Source organism: Vicia villosa, linkage group LG2, assembly GCF_029867415.1.
Source record: "Vicia villosa cultivar HV-30 ecotype Madison, WI linkage group LG2, Vvil1.0, whole genome shotgun sequence".
NCBI classification, from domain to species: domain Eukaryota; kingdom Viridiplantae; phylum Streptophyta; class Magnoliopsida; order Fabales; family Fabaceae; genus Vicia; species Vicia villosa.
In genome coordinates, this window is record NC_081181.1 from 225,482,516 (window position 1) to 225,506,253 (window position 23,738).

General features: G+C 35.5%; 3 protein-coding genes and 1 long non-coding RNA gene across 5 annotated transcripts; all 4 read right to left on the reverse strand.

Moving 5' to 3' along the window:
* Nucleotides 1–388: 388 nt before the first annotated feature.
* On the reverse strand, nucleotides 389–1,718 carry LOC131651481 (mediator of RNA polymerase II transcription subunit 15a-like). Its single transcript, XM_058921141.1, has 4 exons — nucleotides 1,625–1,718; nucleotides 1,057–1,180; nucleotides 520–631; nucleotides 389–427 (listed from the first exon to the last, which is right to left on the reverse strand). The coding sequence occupies exons 2-4, from the start codon at nucleotides 1,164–1,166 to the stop codon at nucleotides 389–391; spliced, it is 261 nt and encodes an 86-aa protein (XP_058777124.1). The 5' UTR covers nucleotides 1,167–1,180; nucleotides 1,625–1,718.
* A 3,982-nt stretch (nucleotides 1,719–5,700) lies between these two features.
* On the reverse strand, nucleotides 5,701–6,751 carry LOC131648364 (mediator of RNA polymerase II transcription subunit 15a-like). 2 transcript variants are annotated; one of them, XM_058918128.1, is made up of 4 exons: nucleotides 6,678–6,751; nucleotides 6,299–6,404; nucleotides 6,073–6,148; nucleotides 5,701–5,983 (listed from the first exon to the last, which is right to left on the reverse strand). In XM_058918128.1, exons 2-4 carry the CDS (start codon nucleotides 6,361–6,363, stop codon nucleotides 5,870–5,872), a joined length of 255 nt encoding a protein of 84 aa, XP_058774111.1. In that variant the 5' UTR covers nucleotides 6,364–6,404; nucleotides 6,678–6,751; the 3' UTR covers nucleotides 5,701–5,869. The 2 variants fall into 2 exon arrangements, with proteins under 2 accessions (XP_058774111.1, XP_058774110.1); XM_058918127.1 differs by having other exon boundaries at nucleotides 6,073–6,184.
* Nucleotides 6,752–15,622: 8,871 nt separating this feature from the next.
* LOC131648365 (uncharacterized) lies at nucleotides 15,623–16,944 on the reverse strand. Its single transcript, XR_009298125.1, has 3 exons — nucleotides 16,754–16,944; nucleotides 16,462–16,528; nucleotides 15,623–15,731 (listed from the first exon to the last, which is right to left on the reverse strand). It is a non-coding gene; the product is annotated as an uncharacterized LOC131648365 (long non-coding RNA).
* A 2,100-nt stretch (nucleotides 16,945–19,044) lies between these two features.
* On the reverse strand, nucleotides 19,045–21,233 carry LOC131654075 (pentatricopeptide repeat-containing protein At1g80550, mitochondrial). Its single transcript, XM_058924488.1, has one exon. The coding sequence runs from the start codon at nucleotides 21,113–21,115 to the stop codon at nucleotides 19,718–19,720; it is 1,398 nt and encodes a 465-aa protein (XP_058780471.1). The 5' UTR covers nucleotides 21,116–21,233; the 3' UTR covers nucleotides 19,045–19,717.
* Nucleotides 21,234–23,738: the final 2,505 nt, after the last annotated feature.

The window sequence follows — 23,738 nt, forward strand, 5'->3', positions numbered from 1 at the left end:
TGTTTTATTTTTTGCTTTTTCTGGAAATGGTAATCCTAAAAAACCAAAAAAAAAAAACTTTTCAAAAAAATCTGCATACACTCTTGTATTCATAAATTTTCTAAAATAAATATAAATCATATGTGCAGATTTACTATTGATAAACCCATTGAATGCAATAACCCTATGCCCTCTCCCAACTTTGAGTTTCCTATGTTCGAAGCGGAAGTGGAGGAAGAAGAGGAGATCCCGGACCAGATCTCTCGATTACTTAAGCACGAGGAAAGAGCCATCCTGCCTCACAAAGAACCTTTAGAAAAGATCAACTTAGGTTCTGAAGAAGACAAAAAAGAAGTGACCATTGGATCGCTGCTTGATGCTGATATCAAGAGTAAGTTGACAGACCTTCTCAAAGAATATGTTGACGTGTTTTCCTTAGATAATCAGACTGAAAATAGAGAATGCCACAATAAATTGTCAGTCTTCAATATAGTATGTATTAAAATTTGACAATCATGTGGTTTGTAAATAGAGATATACCTGGCTTGTTGCCTCAGTAAAAATCCTCTCTTCAAACCTGTGAGCAATCTTCCAAAGTTCATTCAATCCCTCTGGACCAGAAACGGGAAGATGTTTTTTTAATGTGTCCGTTCTACAAAAATGAAAAACAATGGTCTCATTATTAAATAATAATTCAATTATATGAAAAAATTGGTGTACAAAATGTTAAAGTTAATGTATTTAATAATTCAAAATTTAGACCTAAATTTGGACCAAATATATCAACTTTTTTTAATTAATTTTTGTTTATGATTAAGAACATAGATAGACACCTCCTTAAGAAATTTTCTTTGCAACATGAGAAAAATTCATTACCACAGTTTTTCCATTCAATCCTACTAAGATTACCATAGTTTTTCCTATATATTCATTTTACAGAAATAATGGCGGCATTCTCCACCCAAACACACCACATACTTATAAAGATAACACATCGATCAACAATTTGAATGCATTAACAGTAAAAGACTCGTCAAATCAGCAGTGACTCAGTATTAACACTAAACTAAAGCTTACATTTTGTCGACAATTCTTAGGCGTGATTCTTGCTTCAATTGACCTCTCCAATCACTAGTATCCATAATGGGTTCAGCTCCTTGATCAGATCTCAAATTATTAGCATCCATTGAATTTAAATTGACTGAAACTACACCAAAACAAATCAGACTTGGAAGTCGTTAAGGAAGGTATAAAGGATGAATATAGACCAATATAAAATTAAAAAAGTAATCAAACTGAGCTATCTATAAAATCGAGATTTTTAACTTTAGATTGTATTAGTTCCGTTAAATTAATTCAGTTGGTAGCTTTGCAGATACATCAGATGCACATGCATCATCGGATGCATGAGAATGAACATACATGAAAGATTCCACATAAGACAGTCAGATCTATAAGTAATGTTGCACAAGATTACGAAGAAAGGTCCGCTACTCTTGTTAATAGATTATTCTCCAAAAAGATGAAGTTCCCCAGATCGAAGCAAACAAATACTAAGTATTGTTAATTTTTGTGATCAAAATAAACTAGATCTGTTCAACCAAATATTGAACGAAAACGGGACGGCGAGAGAGAGGAATGGAACCTGAAGGTGGAGATGAATATCCCGGCAGTGGCGTGAGCAGTGGTACTGGTTCGGTTGCGTGGCTGAGAAGGAGCTTGCGTCTTAAACTAAGATTCTATCTGGATTCTATCTCTAAAGAGGGACATTATAAAGTTTTGGGTTAAATAAGTTTTTTATTCCTATAAATATTTCAGTTTTGATTTTTAATCCCTATAAAAAAAGTCGACTTTTAATTCTTATAAAATTATTTTTACATTTATTTTTAGTCCCTGTAAAAGGACTAAAAGTGAGTGCAAAAATAATTTTATAGGAACTAAAAATAAACTTTTTTTTTATAGGGACTAAAAATAATTTTTAGTAATTTTATAGGGATTAAAAACATATTTAATTTTCAAAATATTGATTTTTGAGTATAAAAAAAGAATATACTGATTTTTGATAATTAATTATGAGTTCTTTTTATTGAATTTAATATGAAACATGGGTCTATCCTAAAAGTGAATCCATCACATGACTTATTATTCTGTTGGATTGATATCTGATGCATGTAGTACAATTGAATTAGATGCGACAATATAACGTGTATCCGTGATAACCGGAAATGGACCCCTTCTCCTTTTGTCTGCAGCCACTTCCCTACTGCTCCATGGCCAAGAATAAATACAAATGAAATAAATAAAGTGAAATTGATCGATATGGATTGTCTCATGTTTTTCCTCTCATGTTTCCATGCTGCTTTAATCCTAGCCATTGATTTGCTCTATTTTATTGTCTCTTGTCACTATTGTTTTTTTTATATGAATGCATCCACCATTGGATTGCAAATTGGAGGGATGGCTGGTCCATTAAAATAGGAGAGGATCCAAATTCGAAATTGATTTGATGAGAGAGAAAAAATATCAATGGATGACCGAGATGAGGTACAATGAACAGCAATTGAAAGAAAATTGGAGAGGAACCAAATCCATGAAATTCTATTCGAATTCGTCCTGCGTTTGAACCAAAAAAATCTACATTAATTTGATTTGAGTTTTTTCTATTAAAAAACATATTTTATTATTTAAAATATTTTTATTGTATGTACAAATTTTTAGATTATTTTATTATTTGTAATGTAATTTGATATGGGTAATGCTAACTCGTGCCCTTGGGGCACAAGTTAATAAATCCATAAATAGAAATTTTGCATTAAAAATAATAATAAAATTATTAACTATAAACTTATATTAAATGCATTACACAATTTCCAAGAAAATTTTACTATATTTATCTCTTAACTTGTGTCCTTGGGACACAAGTTAGCATTACCCATTTGATATTGACAAAAATGAATGTTTTTGTTAAAAAAAGTTAATTCCACTACATGGATGGTAACGACGCAGAAATATTCAAATTCTTGTGAAAACATTAGTAATCAAGTGTTCAAATTAGTTATTGTGTTCTTGTAATTGGTTATAGGATTTAGTGTTATTGGTTGTTAGATCAAGTGTAACTAATGACTTATGGTTGTTATTGGTTATTACATGCAGTTAGTTTCAGTTTTGTTAATTGTGTCCAAATGAATTTTAATTTGTATAAATATCTAAGGGGTATCTCAATGAATGTTAATGTGCATTCTCACCCTTAACTATATTCTCTCTGTTCTCTCTCTCAGACACTCTCTATATTCAATTACTCTAAATTTGTCAACCATGTGGTTCTAAGTTCTAATATTTGACATCAAAAGTCGGGTTCAATATACCAAATATCTAGTGTGCAACATGAATTGTCTTCAATGAAAGAATCTCTACAAACCTACTCATTATTTATGCGAAGAATAATGACAAATGGTACAAGCAAATGAAGATGTTGTTTGACTACCAAAATGTCCTTGAAGTGATCAAGAACGATGTGAGTCCTCTTGTCAAAGGTGCAAAGGTTGCACAACGAGCAACGCATAAGAAATAAATTAGTATGGTTGTAATTGGTGGGACTCATACAACAGATGTTATGAAATAAATTTGTACATTCCAAATTTTGTTCTTAGATCGGGGTGGGTCGAATAGCCGGATTGAATATCTCATTTCTGACTCTAGCATTTACAAGATACAAAAGATCACTCAGTCCGTTACAATATTTTCCATAAGTCAGAGAAACGTTATGTTTCTAAAGAGATTAACAGTACACAGTTGTTTAATGGTCATTAGACCCATTAAATTGAGATCTATGCTATAAGAGCAGGGGCTAAAGTTGTAAAGTAGGAGGCAACATATGAATAACATAAAAAGGAGGAGGCACATGAAAACCTTGGACCACCAACAATGATGACCATTCATCCCTCCCAAAAACACATCATATACCAACATTCCCAACATTTGCAATGTCACCTGACTAGCATTAGGGAGATTATCTAAATAATGTTTTTTGAAATAACATTTGGCGTCCACCATGGTGTTCTAGTAAAACTTTCTCGGGCCACACAATAACATAACCACCACGAGAATCCCTACATGCAGTACCCCATTAAAACTTTCAGCCAAGCCTAACAACCATGGACTGTGTGCACCACGCAAACCATCCACACCTCCAAACACCAGAATCACTCAGAACCGCACTCGCAGCCGCATCACAAAATCACCAATACAGAGCCCAACTAATACACAACCAAACTCGCGGTCTCAAGATCTCGATGATCGTAAAATGGAAACCAACATGTGTAGATCCTGGAGCTTCGTCAAAGTTGTTGGAATTAAACCCAAAACTTTGAGTAATTCCTTATCGCTACACAATGACAATGAAAGAAACAAGAAAGAAAATTTGGGAAGAAAGGTGAGTTAGGGTTTGGAAAAAATAAGAGGAGGAAGAATGATATTTTCTGCACAGTTTCTCTCTGTCCACAAATTGTGAAAAATCTTATTCACTTTGCAACTACAAAATTATGTGAATGTAACTGTATATAAAATAGGGGTTATTCCCTCTATTTATAGTTTTAGGTTGCTTTCTCCATATGACAATCTCCAAAACATAAAAGCCCAAAATATAATTCTGCTAACATTACAAAACTAGGCCTAAGTCAAAATAACTGTTAAGGTAACTCTTTCAACATTCGACACACAACTAGATTAGACTATTTCGACACAACCTTTCTTTTGTCGAGCAACCTGCTTCTACACAAGGAATTACAATCTCAACAAAAGTCACCCCGTCTTGGCAATCTAGATCTAGGAGCATCCGAACAAAGTCTTTGAAAATTCGAAAATGAAGGTGTTGTCATGATCGCTGACAGGAGAAATCTTGGATCGGGAAATAAAGGTATCCAGAGTCACGTACCGAAAAACGACAGCGAAGATTTAGGTTCGAAGGTTTGAAAGCATATCGTCTTTCTTTTTGTATCGTATTGCAGTGAAAACATTGCAGCATCAGTAATCGCTCGTAGAGGCAATAAAGAGATACGTTTTCTTTTTCTTTTCCCTTTTGCTAACGTTCACTATTCATATGTTGATCATGTTTTGGAATGTCCTGCGGGATATGTCGTTACTTGTTTTCCATTCATTTTATTAAAAAATAATCTGACAGAAACACTAATCTGTCTCACTTTTGAATTCCTTTTCATGAGAACAACATATTGCTCAAATCATAATGTATCTTGTCCTGTTTCGAAACCGTGTTTTGATTTCTCGTTAAATGAAATCAGTTGTTTGTCAAAAAAAAAAAAAAGTTGCAAAACTTGTTGTGTAGTGCAAGCATAGCGAAATGTCAAATTTATTGATTGGATTTGGGATGGTTCAAGTAGTTATCAACTTGAATATCAAAATCATATTCCATATCACCGTACTCACGCATTTTTAAATTGCCGTATTCCTCAGATTAAAATTAAATGGTTTAAATATTAATACAAACTTTAATTTTTTTAAATACAAAATATCAAACTAAAAATTTATATCGTCAAATCTCAATCTAAAGGCCATAATTATATAATGAATGCCTCAAATAAATGCAGCTATAGAATATGACTATCGTGATTGTGCGTTTCACAACGATAGAACTTTTGTTTGTCTTTATCTAAAAGAAAATAGTAAGATTAAAAATGATGAAAATTCAAATGACTATAACTTTGTTTACGTTCAATTAATTTGAAGCAAACTTATGCAAGAAGAAGACTCGTCCGATAATTTTATTTCACTAGAATTGATAACATAGCACGCTAGATAAACACGTGACATTTCATGTAGATCAATATCAATGAAACATTCCCAAAAAAAAGTTAGAAATGTAGAATGGCACTATCTATTCCATTTCATTAGTAGTGCCAACTTGATTCAATGTTATATAGTTGGCCATATCTCGCGATGGATCCTTTATTGTACACATCTTCCTAGATATTGTCCATATATAATCACACTGAAATTAGAGAATGACACAATAATTTGTCAATCTTCCATATTGTAAATAAAACTTGATAACCACATGGCTTCAAATTATAGATATACCTGGCTTGTTGCATGAGTAAAAACCCACTCTTCATACTTTTGAGCAATCTTCTCAAGTTCATTTAATCCCTCTCGACTAGAAATAGGAATATGTTTCTTTAATGTGTCTATTCTAAAATTAAGAATAGATTAAAACAAAGATAGCATATGAATAAACAATTCACAGTTAATTGTTCTTATGATACGCATTAATATTCAACAATACAATAGTAAAAGTAAAGCTTACAATATGCTGGTAACTCTTTGGCGTGAACCAGGATGCAATTGAGATTTCCAACCACGAGTTTCCATATTGGGTTGAGCACCTTGATTAGGTCTAGAATTTAGACTAACTGAAACCACAAAAACACAAAAAGGAATTTTTCTTGTCAATTCAGATTCTGTAAGGAACGTAGAAAGGTTGAATAATATCAAAGATTTCACACAAGGCAATCAAATCTATAACCAGTGAATATTAAGTAATAACTATTTCTTCCAATGTCTTTCAATTATGGTGAATCATACAAATACTAAGCTTTTTTTATGTAAGAAATTTCAACAAAGGATATTTATTCAATGAAAAGATGAACGAAAACGCGGCGATGAGAAACAGAGAATAACGGAACCTGACGGTGGTAGATGGTGGTGCTAGCGGTGGTTCGGTTGCTTTAGAGGATTTATTAGTATCAATGAAAAGTTTATGTCTCACATTTTATAACAATTTTTTTTTATTATTTTTGGGCCGGGTTGGAAAAGAACATAATTCTCTTTTTTTATTTATTTAATTTTTTTATTATTTAGGGTGATTTTAATACTCTTCTTTCTTAGGGGTGCATGTTTTGGGGTGGGTGGGGTAGCTCAGTTGGCACTTGCTGACTGAGCGGGTGTAGGCTGTTGGTCCAGGGTTCGATCCTTGGTTGGTGGTACTTATAAACCATCAACTTTAAAAAAAAAAAAAAAAAAAAAAAAGGGTGCATGTTTTAATGAGTATAATTTGATTGATTTAGAAACCAATGATCTTAGTTTTATTTGAACTACTTAAAATATTTGAGAAATTTTGGATAGATGACAATCTTGGCTTCTTAATTGTAAGATTAAATATAATTACAAAATTTTCTCTTTTCATCCAGAATGATTGTGATATTTCGATCAATTTGTGATTGGCTCAAATAAATTTGTAGTTTTTATTTTAGTGAATCTCTTAACACACTTATATACTTTCTTAAAGATCTCAGTTGAAAACCTCAAAATACCTCTAAATTTTGCATGTGTTTATTCGAACACATTTCTTTTGAAAAAAATTGGTGATTTCGGATGTGTTTATCCGAAAAGATGTCTGAGACAGAATTCTTATCACCAAAGCAACAAAGCATAAATTCATCATAAATAATCGAAATTACATAGATAGGTCAATAGAAATTTAACGCTACATATTATTCACTACAACGCGCAAGGCTTTTAAAAGCGCTTTTTTTGGCCTTTAACAGCGCTTTAAAGCGCTGCCAAAGCCAGCGCTGGCATAGGCTACGAAAGCGCTTTTAAAAGAGCTCTGGTAGGCCCCCCCTATAAGAGCGCTTTTCAGGAAAAAGCGCTCTTGTAGGCCCCCCTTTAAGAGCGCTTTTCAGGAAAAAGCGCTCTGGTAGGCCCCCCTTTAAGTGCGCTTTTTCCAGAAAAGCGCTGTGATAGGCCTCCCTATGAGAGTAAAAAATAAAAAAAAACGCAACATACTAAAGCGCTTTTGTAAAAGCGCTCTTATAGGGTGGGCTTTAAGAGCGCTTTTTCCAGAAAAAGCGCTCTGATAGCCCCCCCTATAAGAGCGCTTTTACAAAAGCGCTTTAGTATGTTTTTTTTTTTTTTTTTGCTTTTTTATTAATCTTTGGCAGCGATTTTAAAAAGAAGCGCTTTAGTATGTGGGCCTTTAAGAGCGCTTTTTAAAAAGCGCTTTAGTAGCTAAATGAGGTATTTTAATGTGCAGCCTGTAATTTAATCCTCCCAGTCGACCTGTAATATTTTCGACCTGTAATATGTTTTCAGCCTGTAATATTTTCGACCTGTAATTTATTTTCGACGATATTATTTCAGCCATCAGTAAGACAATATATATATATATATATATATATATATATATATATATATATATATATATATATATATATATATATATATATATATATATATATATATACTAATATAATACCATTATAATATCCAAAATTATATATATACATCATTACAACATCAATAATATTATAGTACTTCAATTCGACACAAATCCTACATGAAAAAGCGCTTAATATAAAAATGACACAAATCCTCTTTTATTTCTTCCAACTTAAGTTTCGGGTATCCAGCGGTACGGAATTCGTCAAGGTACTACAAAACAAAAACAAAATATGAATGATACATTTAGTTAAATGTAATAAATTATATGAAATTATCTTAAGTTATAAATTCATACCGTGAGCGGAATCTCTAATTGATTTGCCTGAAGGATTTCTTTCATAAACCTCAATACAAAGTATCCGCAATCGTAACTGTTTCGCTGTTGCGGACACTACATAGAAAAACAAATAAGATTCTATAGTTGTGCATTGTTTTATCAAGTAGCATAAATATATTATAAGCAACATTGTGAAAAATAATGTACCTGCACTTGGATCCAAGTAATGTTGCTAGATTTAGTTCGGGATACCTGTGCGTCCCGTTGACTTCGGAACACTTGTATTGATCTAATTAACAAATATATAAAAGCATATGTTTAGATCAATCCCACAAATAAGTAAATATATATATAAATATACACGAATATATATTTAGAACGATCCCACTTACAAATCAACGATGTCCTTCATGGCCGGATAATTGGTCCATTCACCATTTACCGAATTCAGATAATACACGACTTCCCTTATAGGGTTGATAGCAAGCAGCAACCAGTGTGCTCTATAAATAAAAACAATAGGTTATATGAAAATTTTTCTATACACAAAAGAAACAGAGATTAGATGAACAAAGAATGAGAAACTAACCCTACTGGTCGGGTATTATACGCCCAAAGATGCAGACATTCTGTATTGCCGGTGGACATGAATCTATCGACTAATCGCTGTCTAACTGATTCCCGTTCTGAAGCAATTGTCATTCCGTTGCAGTGGGCGGAAGACACGAAACGGAATCTGTTAGACAACGGAGTCCCGCGCAACACTCTGTCATACAACAACCTTAAATAAAAACATAATAAACATTAGATTATTTTCATTGAAATGTGTAAATAAATTATATTGTGGGACTAATTAAATAATATATCGGATGAGGGAATATTACCGGATGTATGAGTGCATGTTATTGACGCCTAGTTGATCATGCTTAAAAATCTCCTCCAAGTCATCAAGTGTAATAAGTGACTTGAATTCAATACCGAAGACACTCTCATCCATAACGATTTCACGTAAAGCACCATCCTTCAAATCGGACATATCAACCATTGTTGCGAGCGTCGACCGGTACCGAGGCACAAAAGCACCGCCTTTTTTTCCCGCTGGCTTCGGAGGACCAGTGGGTGGTACGGTACGAACTTGCTGCGTCACTTGTTGTGACTCTCGAGCGGATGCCTAAAAATCATATAAGTTAGGTAAAATATAAAATCATGCAGATTTAGATTCAGATTAATTATTAACACTTTAAATGTACCTCTTTTAGTGATGCAACGGACTCCTCCTCCTGTAAAATCCCTTTACCCTTAACTGTGGGTTTTATAGGAGCAGTCTAAAATTAAAATGTAAAAAATAATTAATAAACGGTTTAGAATTGACATTCGAAAACTAAATGATTCATAATCGTTTTCAATATACCTCATCACTAATGGTAATGAGCTCCGAGGGCCATGCAACAAATGATCCTATTGCATCTCGCAGCAATGTCGTCTCTGAGACCATGTCAGGTACCGGTAGCATCGCATCATGATCTACTACAACATCCACCGATACTTTCAGGTGTCCATCCCGGAGCGGTCTATGGTGAAGTAAATCTCCCAAAGTGTTGTGCACTTTTCCCTTGCCAACTAGTCGATAACTCGGTTCCGATAAGTATAGTTGGCAAGATGAAATGCCCTAAACCAATAGTAAATATAAAGTCATTATCATTAATAAAATAGAACAATTTAAAAGGAAAAAAAATTATAATCACCTCGGGAAATTTCCTTTGATAGTTGATACTAGCCTTATCACTAGTTTCTTTCACCGATGAAGTGTTGCACTTTTCTCTCATATACGCCTCTTTATCTCTTTGCAATTCAGAGACTTGTGCTTGCAATTCCGCCAACTTTTGCAACACTTCTTCATTTGAAGGATTTCTTCTCCTAGGACTCTTGTAAAAAGAGGTTGGAGTCACACCATGACCCTTACCCCTCACCCGACCGGGATACTCAGGAGCATCTAGTGCTCTACTAAGTACGCTCCCCTCACCGGTGGATGCCGATTGCGACAAGGTCTCCTGTAATTCATTTACATTAAAAAATCATTTATATATTAAAAAACATTTGATTTAATTAAAGACACAGTATTATACTTACACATTCAGTAAAAACTCTCTGAACTTCGGGATCGACAGCATGATCCTTGCCCACACGAGCTTCCCTCCACAACACATGTTCAGGAAGTGAGGTTTCCTCACTTTTAGTCTCCTCTAACTATGCATTGACACAAATGATAAAATCGTCAAATAAAACACATTTAGACAATTAATTAAAACGCATTTCTATTTACTTACAATTTTATCCTCCAAGCGTGCATATCCCAAACGCCCTTTTTTGTATGGATATGCGGGTTTGGATGCTCTCGCACTATTCTTGGCACTCCTTTTCCGAAAATCTTCATCTCTTTGCTCTACAAACTTAGCCCAATCTTCTTCACCAATGAAGATCTCATACTTTTTTGGCCGTCCCGGTGCCTCTTCAAGAAAGTTTCCATCTTTATCCTTAAGATAAGTGTTTGTCAAAAAAGCTTTCCACCCTCTATATCTTTTGCTAGCCAAACCAAGTATGTAGCGTCTACGATCATCTGGTATCTCAAAAGTCCTCTGCAAAAAAACATACTCATAGTGTGTTAGTATAAGTAATTTAAACAATTTATCGTCAAGATAATAACAACAATTAACCATATATGATATATACCTGAAGCTCGTCCCAAATCGCTTTTTTTTTCGCATCCAAGTCTTCGCTTTTCAGATTCCATTTAGCTACGGAGACCGGAATATGCATACGAACAAGTGTACCAATATAACTTGTCAACTTTGCAGAATTAGGACCAATTGCTTGTTTATCAGAATTCCATTCCAATCGGTATACTAATCCTTGGTCTCTATGTCGAACGATTCCCTTCATGATAGTGATGCCTCGTACAACTTCTTTTGCTTCAGTATCAGGTGGAGCATTTGTATCCGTGGCATCTCTTTCTTGAGCATCTCTTTCTTGTGAGTTTTCAGGTGGAGCATCTCTATCCGGAGCCATTTAACCTGTATCAAACAAACTAAAGCACATTAGTACACTATTAATAAGCTAACAATCTATACAAGTAAAATGGAAGTCAAACCATGCATGTACAAGTAAATCGGAAACGAAATCGGTACAAATCAAAATAAGCGTCAAAAAATAAAGTTGTCGGAATTGAACGAAATTTACATGGCTATGGTAAAACGTCCCCACGGACTCAAAAATAAAGTCGGTTTTCCAAAATTCAGACCCTAAGCCCGACTTTTGATTACGGGCAGAAGCAAAACCGATAAAAAAACAGTCCCGAAATGAACATATAAGTGCATGAGCAGCTCCGGAATCGTCAAAATAGTATAGTTACATGTAAAGAAGTCGACAAACGGATACATGGTTCAAAAGTTATGTACAAAACGAGAATATGCACCAAAATTGAATAAGTACTATACTATTGATTAAAACAATCGGTACAAATTGAATAAAACAAATTAGTCGGAATATGTATACTATTACCTTTATCACTAACGTCTCTTTCTTTTCTTGGTAGGATTGTGTTCTACGCGTCTCTTAACAACGCGGACGGTTGGATTGATCCAAATACCCTCATTATGATCATTTCTAGTACAAGATTCATTCTCATTTTGATCGTTTCTTGTACAAGATTCAATGCCAACACCAATATCACCTTGATCTTCAATGTTTTCATCTACTATTTTGTTAGATAAAAGCACTATAGACCATTTCGTACTTGTCGGATCATTGACATAGAACACTTGTTTAGCTTGAGAGGCTAAAATGAAAGGCTCATCTTTGTACCCTACCCTATTGAGATCCACTTGCAAAAATCCTGACTTATCCATTCGTATGCCACTATTATTTTCAACCCACTTGCAACCAAATACAGGAATCTGAAACTTCGCGTAATCAAACACCAAAATGCGCTCGATAACCCCAAAATATGACAAATTTGCAAATTTCGGATTTAAGTCATTCGCACTTGATATGTGCATTGCTTCAGCTACCAAGGTAACACCACTATTTTGCATAGTACTTTTATCATCCTGTTCTTTGGTATAAAATGTGTATCCATTAATAGCGTATGCGCTATAAGAAAGCACAATTACAGTTGGACCATAGGCTAAACATCTCAACCTTTCTGTTACTGAAGCAGGATCTGAACGATACTTTGAATAAATATGATCCCTAAACCACGGTATGAAACTTCGATTGTGCTCTCGTACTATCCAGTTCTCATTTCTATTTGGATTTAAATCTCGGAGAACAACCTTGTGCATTTCAACATACGGCTCAACCTCAATCTCATTGTGCAGAACATACAAGTGCGCTTGATCCCGTTCGACCATTGATACTGTCACAACTTTATTTCCAATTAGCCTTTTTCCTTCTTTTTTTTCGACAATATGAGATTTGGGGAGTCCAATTGATTGAACATTTGACAGATATTCAGTACAAAACTCAACCGCTTCTTCAACAACGTATCGTTCGGCAATACAACCCTCCGGTCGACTTCTGTTTTTCACGTACCCTTTTAATATTTTCATATAACGTTCAGCAGGGTACATCCATCTCATATAAGCTGGTCCGCACAATTGTGTCTCTTTCACAAGATGAACGACTAGATGAACCATTATGTCAAAAAACGAGGGAGGAAAATACATTTCAAGATCACATAAAGTAACAACTATCTCTTTTTGCAATGTTGGTAAGATTGCGGGATCGACCACCTTACTGCAAATTGACCTGAAGAAGAAACACAGCTTAGTTATTGCGCTTCTTACTTTTTCTGGCAGAATAGAACGTATACCTATTGGTAAAAAGTGTTCCATTATAACATGGCAATCATGCGTCTTCAAACTCTTTAACTTGAGGTCTTTCATGGACACAAGTCTTCTAATATCTGAAGAGTAGCCTTCTGGAACTTTAACTTCACTGAGGTGGCAGATATGTTCGTCTTCCTTTCGTCACGGGTCTCAATTCAGTTCTCATCCCCATGTTTACCATGTCATTCCTTATGTTAACGCCATCCTTAGACTTTCCTGGTATATTGAGTAACGTACCTATAACGCTGTCAAATACATTTTTTTTCAATATGCATAACATCCAGGAAATGTCTTACGTACAACGACTTCCAATATGGAAGTTCAAAAAAAATGGACTTCTTCTTCCACCCACCCTTGACAAGTGAATGTGCAAAAGGCTTGCCAAACTGAGTGCTCACATCTTTCACCTTTTCAAAAATTTGATCACCTGACAAAAAAGGCGGGGCTGTACCATGTTCGGCCTTTCCGTTGAATGCTTTTCTCCACCCACGGTAGTGATGATTAGAATTTAAGAATCTACGATGACCGAGAAAGACATTCTTCTGACAAAGATCCAATCGTGTCGTATCGGTTTCATCTTCACAAACGGGACACGCCTTTTGACCTTTATTGCTGTACCCGGATAGATTTCCGTATGCTGGAAAATCATTAATTGTTCCAAACAACATCGCCCTCAAGTTGAAACTTTCCTTCCTATACCGATCGTAAACCTCCACACCGTTGTCCCACAAAAACTTTAAATCTTCGATTAACGGTGCCAAGTATACGTCTATGTCATTCCCTGGTTGTTTAGGCCCAGAAATTAGCATTGATAACATCATGTACTTACGCTTCATACATAGCCACGGAGGTAGGTTATAGATCATAAGAATCACAGGCCATGTGCTATGCGAGATACTTTGAATACCATGCGGGTTCATTCCATCAGTAGACAATGACAACCGAAGGTTTCTTGCTTCTTTTCCAAATTCAGGATAATCAGTATCAACTTTCATCCATTGTGGTGAGTCTGCCGGATGTCGCAACTTTCCATCAATAATTCTTTCATCTGCATGCCAAGTCAAGTGTCTTGAATCGGTCTCACTACGATACATGCGTCTAAATCTCGGAATTATAGGAAAATACCATAAGACTTTAGCAGGAGACAACTTTTTCTTATATCGAGGGGCACCACATTTAGGACACTTATTCAACGCTGCATACTCGTTTCGAAACAAAACGCAATCGTTTGGACATGCATGTATCTTATCATAGCTCATGCCAATAGAGGACAACATCTTTTTGGCTTCATACGTTCGATTGGGAAGAACATTATCCTCTGGTAGCATATCTTTCATAAGGGCTAATAACTCTGTGAAACTTTTATCCGACCATTCATTGTCCGCCTTTAAGTTGTACAACTTTAACACCGCAGACAATCTTGTGAATTTTGAACAACCATCATACAACGGTTTCTCTGCATCGCTTACCAACCTCTCAAACATTTTGGGACAATCCGCAAGATCTTCTTCAAGCGCTTCTGCAATCTCTTCGACTCGATCGCAATCGTATGTGTCTGTGCAATCGTCGTTTGAAGCATACTTCCTATTACACCTCGACTCAGCATTCCCGTTACTTTTCTCACCATGCATTGTCCAACATGTATAACTTCTATCAATTCCAAACCGTAGTAAATGGGATCCCAACTGTTTCCCGTCAACCTTACCCCCATAACAGCAACCCAAGCAAGGACACGGCATTCGAAGCGGGTCTTCGGAGTGCTTAACCGCAAACTCAACGAATTCCCATACCCCTTTCTCGTACTGTTTCGACAATCGGTTTGAATTCATCCATGTCTTATCCATGTCTTAATTAAGCTAAACAAAAGCGGTCAAACTTTCACTCTTCACAAGTAACCCCTATGGCGAATTCAATTCACAAAGTTAGTAAGTACATCACTTAACGATTAACGAAATTGACATCATGTCGGAATAATGAGTATTACTTAATATAATCTAAAAGTTACAAAGTTAGTAAGTTCATCACTTCAAAATCAGAGAATATTCCACATGTCGGAATAATGAGTATTACACTCATGTCTTAATTAATTAAGCTAAACAAAAAAAACTAATTATTAAGGAACAGAACGGTATAATGCGTTTCTGTCAATAAAACGCAATGAATCAGAAGCAATAAAACGCAACATATTACGGAATGAATCAGAAGCAATAAAACGCAACATATTACTTTGGCGAGAGAGAACAATATATTACCTGTATAGTAGTAAGCAACTTGTAGACCCACACAATGTAAGATTCTTGAATGAGATCAAACTTTCACTCTTCACAAGTAACCCCTATGTAGCAAAGATATTCCTAAAAAATATAAAATAAAAAACTTAATTGAAGAGTATAAAAATGAGGTCATAATCCATAGCTTAAAAAAATCAGCATTGTATCATTATGTCAAATGCATTCAAAATCAAATAACATCAATACAAAATATGACTTAATTCCACTTCAAAACATGAGATTAATTCCAACCACCTTTGAATCAATTAACTTAGAAACCGGGAAGCCACTACACCAAAAAGAACCACCAATAGTTATACTCAAACCCGACATATAATACTTGCAACGGAACCACAATAATACTTGCAATGGAAAATAAGTTGCACAAAATCTAGTTTCATGTTTGGTTTATTAGCCAATATAAGTAAGAACAACCTGACAATTTAATTTGTACTTATAATGTGATATATTACAAAATATTTTACAGGGTAATCCACAACATCTAGTAACATCATATAAATGAAAAGGAAATGGCATTCCAAATCGTATGACATTCCTCCTTCTGGTCTTGTACATGAATTATAAATAAATAGGTTGGAAAACTATAATATTCAGTATCCAGTATTCACTATACAAAACAGAGTCAAAGCATCGCATTTGTTCTGCTACTAGACATCTCAAGCTTCATTAATAGATGGGAAAAGAAAGTGATCATTAATCACCATAGGAAGCAAACATTGTCATTTTATTAAAAACAATAACTCGCATGTTTTCAGATTCAAATTTCAGGACATTTGATGTCATTCATTTCTACCTGGTATAACAAGCTTCCAGTACTGACAGCTACAAGATTGTGTGCAACAGTGAACTCCAAGTCGTAGCTGAACATGAACAATGCAAGAAAAAACACTTCAAGCTCACACAGTACATAGTAAATACAGAAGTTTCAACTAATTTGCAAATAGGAACTTATCATTAACAATAACCAGAAGTTTGTACAATGAACATGAACAATAACCAAACCAGAAGTTTCATTTGCAATTCTTATCATTAATGTAAAAAAACACATGGTTTACAAGTTCTACTAAATAGTGGGAAGATTTTACCTGAACAGAAGTGTTGATTTTGACCAAGAAAACCCTAAAATCCCACAGAACGGCGGCGGCAGCGGCGGCGGCGACGGTGGCGTGACAGTGAGACGAAGACGGAGGGACGGGGAGTGGTTGAGAACGGCGGAGGGAGTGAGAGGAGGAGTAGTTGAGAACTTGCGAGGAAGAAGAAGACTGTTTCTGAAAAAATAGCGTGTTTCTGGAAAAAATTAGCGTGTCTGTGTTTTATGAAAAATTTAATCAGGGCTACAAGAGCGCTTTTCAGAAGCGCTTTCATACCCAGCCCTACAAGAGCGCTTTTCAGAAGCGCTGTCACACCCCCCCCTATAAGAGCGCTTTTAGAAAGCGCTTTCATACCCACCCCCTATAAGAGCGCTTTTAAAAAGCGCTTTCATTCCCCCCCTATAAGAGCGCTTTTGAAAAGCGCTTTCATTACCCCCCCTATAAGAGCGCTTTTCTAGCGTGATTTTTTATTTTGTTTTTAGACAAACCTACCAAAGCGCTTTTGGCCATAAGCGCTGTCGTAGGTGTGCTGTTAAAAGCCAATTTTGGCGTAGTGATTACAAACGGGTAGTTAAGGACGTCGCAACATTTTGATAACATCTTCTCCCGGTCTTTGAAGTTTCACATCCAACTCGCATGCAAGCAAATGAGAGATGAAATGAGGAGACTTTATCTCAAATTGAAACTTGGATTGGAGACGAAAAATGGATTGGAAATGATTGAGGATTTGAAGAGGGTTTTGGTTATGGAGTGAAAGAAAATGAATGAAATAACAATAGTGGTAATAATGTATAGCAAGGGTATTTTCGGATATGCATATCCGAAAATACCTCTGACATTTTAAATCCAACGTTTAAATAATAAAACATTTGAAAAAGGTCATTTCGAATGTGTATATCCGAAACATTTTGAAATGTGATAAAAGATGCGTCCGGATATGCATATACGAAAGGTATTTTAGGGTTTTCAGTAGTGTTTTTCACCCTATATAACCGACTTAAGGGATTCCGTTTATTTTAAATGTTGAGTCTCTTGGTAGACCATTGAGGTTTTTCAACCGACCCTATAATTCTTGATGCCACTTTTATATTTAGAATGCTAATATGGACTTTAGTAATATTTTGACTCAATTGGATTAGATTGGTCCTCCAGAGCAAATAAGACATAATATTCTCTAGAAAAAATATTCAAACATTCTCTTATAAAAAACATTCTCTGAAAAAAGACATAATGTTTTTTCCTTGAAGATCACTGAGCGTCATTCCCTCAATAATTCCAATTGCATCTTCAGTGTTTTTGATTATTAGAGAACCTCCCGCTGTAGCATGTAGTAACAAATTAATTCGTTATTAAAGTTCATTTATGAAAATGTGTATTTACGCGAATTCGTCAAAACCATGATTTGAACATCGTCTCAACATGGACTTGTACATTTCCCATGCTTCACAAAGACTTTCTGTTCCGTTTTAGAAAATCACTGGGATGATAGTCTTTGCTTCCATGAATTTCTTATGAGGAAGAAATTTGTTCTAGAATTTTTCCTCTAACATGTTCCAATTTATCGTCGTTGATGTGGGTTGGTCTAGATACTAGTCTTCATGATCTAGACTTATCTAGACCTGTAAAAAGGTTAGCATACAAAATTCGTAACAATTCTGTTTTCATTTCACTTTGTCGAACATTCCTTGGCATTCTAGTTAAGTGAGCTAGACATTTTCATCTTCAACAAGAAATGTTTGCATGCGTTCTATGTGTTCTTGGTCGCCTTTGCTTGCCCAATACACCACCCCTTCAACTAGCGCGCTAACCCTTGCTTCTTCATGAAGTACTTGCATCTGATCATTCCACTTAACCCTATTTTTCACCTAAGGTGCCTGTGGCGTGAGTCTTTATTCATGTTGCTTTTGTGGTGTTAGAAATGGGAGAGGAATCCTAAATCCTATTGATTATCGGAAAGTTGTCTTAAACAAGGCAAACTTTCTTTGAATGTAGGTGAAGAGAAAAATTGCCTTTCTTTAAATGTAGGTGAAGAGAATTTAATTTAATTTTCACAATATCATGAAAAGTCCTTCCTTTTGAGAATTCTTGTTACATAGTTGAATTGAAAAATAATGGTGTTGGAAGTGTCCTCCAGGACCACTATGTCATGTTGGTTTAAAGGCTTGTTTAATTGGAGCTACGTGCAATAGAAGTGATGACAATAAGGTGGAAGACATAAACTTGATTCATATAGCAATCCATTACCAGTTGAGTAGTAAGACATTATTGTGAGCCAAATGCATTCCTTGTTGAAAATAAATTATCAACCCAGATAGTACATGATAAGATAATACTTGGTTACTTACTGAAGCCAACAACTCACAAGATAAGCATCATAAAACTAGGCGTGAAAACAATATGACTTCAGCCGCTGATAAACCGTTGTCTGTTGGAGCTATGGGAAACCAGCAACCATCATTAAACTTCCATCTGCACATCAATGGTATTTGACAGCCCTACAGGCCAGTGATTCAAACACAAAGTGAACCCGGTCAAGCCCTCCCATACAAGGAAATAAGTTGCATCCGCTCAATAACTACAGCTTAGATTTGGCCTACTGCTATGTTCAAACAACAATCATTGGTTTAGTAAGCTCAATCCAATTAATAAAACATAGCTTTGGGAAAAAGACAAATGAAGTAAGGCTTCATCACACAGCATGTATGAGTTCAGTTTTGCTGTTCTCTCTGATTGTTTCTTTTGGCATTTCTCAAACCAGCTCAAATCTGCATAGTATTTTGGAAACAAGGTCCATCAAATGAGAAATAAATTTGCAAGGATAAGAAACGGACTGAGTTTGAGGTTAACAAATGTCACTATGTCTCGAAATGTGAAGGTGGCATCAGTTTCCTGATATTGATATCAGTAACAGAGAAAGTCCCAACTCTTTGTTCCTAACTCTGTCTCGAAAGGAAGGACCTATTCCTCAACAAATTCTCCTCCCAAAGCCTTTGTACCCAACTCTTTCCTCGGCTTAGACGAAAGCCCTTTGGCCAACATCTCTTCATCATACTTCCTAGCCATATCTATCAACCCTTTCTCCACGAGAGCATCAATCAAAACATTATAAGCAGACGCATCGGGACTACATCCAAGTTCTTCCATTCTATTCCACACCAGAAAAACCAATCGAAGAAACCCCCACCTCCCAAACTTCTTGAGGAGCATAACATACGTGTCCATAGTAGGACGAACCCCACTCTCAATCATCCCATCAAACAACTCAATTATAAACTTAGGTTTCTCAAGACAAGAAAAAAAGCATTGATAAGAAACAGCATTAGGAGAACAACCATTCTGACGCATTGTTCGAAGCAACGTAAGAGCTTCCTTATATCTATAATTATCACACAAAAGCCTAATGATAGTATTATAAGTAACAACAGTAGGACTAAAACCCAAATCCTTCATTTCTCGAAATAACCTAATAGAGAAATCAACACCCTGAGAAACACCAATTGCTCTAATCACAATGTTATAAACAACAACATCTAATTCAATACCTTTTCTCTTCATCTCCTTAAACAATTTCACAGCTTTCCAAGGCTTTCCACCTTTTGACAAAATATCCATATAAATCGAATACGAATGTAGATCCTTTTGAACCCCTAATTTATCCATTTCATCCCAAAACTCCCAACACTTACTCCACCATCCCAATTTGTACCAACCACGAAGAACAATGTTGTATATCTTAGTATTTTTACTACTCACAACCCCATCAACCCCATCAACATTCCAAGCTAAATTAAGAGTCTTTTTCTTACCGAAAACCAAGTCTTGCGCTTCGAGTACATGTTTATATTCGCAGAGAGCGTCGATGAGGTTGGCGAAAGAGGTTTCGTCTTTCAAATTGAACTCATTGAGGCGTTGAAAAGTGGTGACTGCGTCTTCGACGCAGTGAGCGGAGACGTAGCGTTTGAACATGACGCGGAAGGTGGTGTGATTGGGGAAAGAGTGAGGATTGTTACGCATTTTGTGAATTAAGTTCCAGCATTGTTGAAACTCGAAGAATTTGCCGAGGATGTCTAGGGTTAGGTTATATGTTTCTGTAGAGTGATTGAATTTGAATTCGGTTTCTACCCAATTGAAGAATTCGAGTGCGCGTTTCCAGTCGTTGTTGAAGGATGTTAGGGTTTGGTGAACGGTGGTGTGATCAACGGCGGGAATGTGAATGGAAACGGGATTGGAATTAGGGTTTTGTGCGGTGAAGTTGTTGTTGTTGTTGTTGTGAAAAGAGGAATGGGTTTGGAAAGGTGTGAAGCGAAATCGAAGGAGGCGAGTTGTGGAAGATGAGAGGTGAATTGGCCAACGCATTGTTCTGGCTGCCTGAGGGAGACGGAGCTTGTTCGTTGCTGTGCTTCTCTGCAGACAGACCTATCAATATGGGCTTGGGCTTCGTCGTACTCTTTCCATTCATGTTAGAGAATTTCTTTTCACAATTTCTTTACGAGAAATGATACCTTTACACTATTTTTATACACTACACCGTATATTCAAACATAAAACATACTAATTTTATTTTTTAATAATATATTTCATCTTGATTTTGGTGCCATACCATTTTTGCTTTGATATTATTAAGGGTGTAGCATACGGTGTAAGCAATTTGGTGTAAACATAGCATAGCTGTTTCTTTATAGACCCCAACCTTCTTCACACCCGCGGCGAAATTCTCAAAATGGCTCTATATTTCGGAAATGCATCTCCGAAGTCATTTTTTTATGAAAAATGTGATTTTAGATATGCACTTCCAGAAACATTTTTTTTTATAAAAAAAGGTGATTTTGGAGATGTACATCCGAAATAAAGTTTTTTTTCAGAAAAAAAAATGACTTCGGAGATGCGCTTCCGAATTCACCCCCTTGAAATATTTCGGAGATGTACTTCCGAAATCTTGTCTAATACAAAAATCATAAAACAAACGAACAACACTTTGATTTATTATAAAGCATCAAAATTACAAATATCACAGAACATGAAATTAAAGTTACATATTGTTAAACACGGGTAGTTGAGGATGAGTCAACATTTTGATAATGTCGGCTCTCGATCTTTGAAGTTTCGCATCCAACTCGATCGGATCCTTTGAAGAAAATCGGTTGACAGTTGTCCACCAAACCGCTAAATCTTCGTCGTTCTTGACTTCAAATGGGGTGAACTAAACGTCTCCCTCGTCGTTAAACGAAGGTGAGCGGTACTCAAGCTTGACAACCTTCTGATTTTCTTTGTATTGCAAGAGAGAGTTAAGCGACATTATCAATTCTGCGAATGACGTGTCGCGCGAGAAGCGAAATTGGAATGACATCGGGTAACTACTGGTGAAGTGGACAAAATCTAGGTGGGGTAGGTTTGTATCATTGTTCTTTGTGGATTGATGAAAATGTGTGGTCTATTATTTATAGACTTATTGGAGTAATAATGATCCAATAAACCTTATCTTGCTTTCAGTGGATGTTTCGGAAATGCACTTTCGAAAAAAGCCGTGAAGCATTAAATTTTCAGAAATGTACTTCCGAATTTAGCAGAGACAGAACAGAAAATTGTTTTTTGATGTGTGCAGTCTTTTTTGAAATTTTCCATAAATCAGCAACAATGTAGTGGAATAAGAGATTAAATGAATGATGTTTACCTCAAATTGTAGCTTTCTATGCTCCCTTTAGTATGATCAACCGCTTGAAACTTGTTTTGGAAATGAAAAATTGATTGAGAATGATGGAGGTTTTGGAGATGGTTTATGTTTTGGTTTGGATGAAAATGATGAAATAGTGAAAGAGGGAAAATGTATATGAACAACATTTTTCGGAGATGCATCTCCGAAAAAATACTTGACAGTTAAAATCCAACGTTTAATTTGAAATTTAAGTGCTTTCGGAAATGTATCTCCGAAAACACCTTTTTGGTGTTTTCGGAGATACATTTCCGAAAGCACTTAAATTTCAAATTAAACGTTGGATTTTAACTGTCAGGTATTTTTTTGTGTTTGCAGAGATGCATCTCTTAATTCTGGGAAAATCTGAAGAAAACAAAACTTCGGAGATGCATCTCCAAAGCAGGGGTATTTTGGAGTTTTTAGCAGGGATTCTCTCCCTTTGGGGGTCTACAAAGAATTCATATATGAAGTAATGATTTTCAGAAATAAAACTTAAAAATATATAACATTAACATAAATTTAACATAGATGATTAAAATTACATAGATATTGAAACAGAAATTTAACATTACATATTATTATAAGTGGGTAGCTGAGGACGTTGCAACATTTTATTGACATCTTCTCTAGATCTTTGAATCTTCGCATCGACTTCAATCGGACCCTTACTGTATCGGCGAAAAGTACTCAACATAATCTTTAAATCGTCACCAGTCTTCAGTGCAAAATGGGTGAGCCACAGGTTTCCTTCAGTGTCAAGTGATGGTGAACGATACTCGAGCTTGACTACCTTCCGATTTTTTGAATATTGCAAGAGAAAATTGAGTATGGTAATCAGCTCGACGAGAGGTGAGTCCTCGTAAAACCTAAATTGAAGTAGCGGTTTCGCATCATTGAGGTAAACAAAAGCAATGTGAGAATATGTTTTGGTCATCTCTGATTTATGGTGTGCGATGTTGAAGAAATGAAGCAATTTAGAGCCTATTTAAAGAAGATTTGGAGCTCTCTGTTGGGGGTTAGAAGTAGTCATTATATTCATGTATTAAATATGTCACATGATATTTTATGTAACTCTATTCAAACTTTAATATTGAGGAATCTTTAATCTTAATGTGTGTTTTTTTATTACTAGATCCAAGATAGTCATCTATTGGATATGAATGCCTAAACATAAGGATAAGTTTAATATTTGCACACACTGTAGTAGGATAATTATGGAGTCTTGTTGCTTTATAAATGTTATAACTTAATACTCTGCATTAGTTAATAGACTGAGATATCAGTATT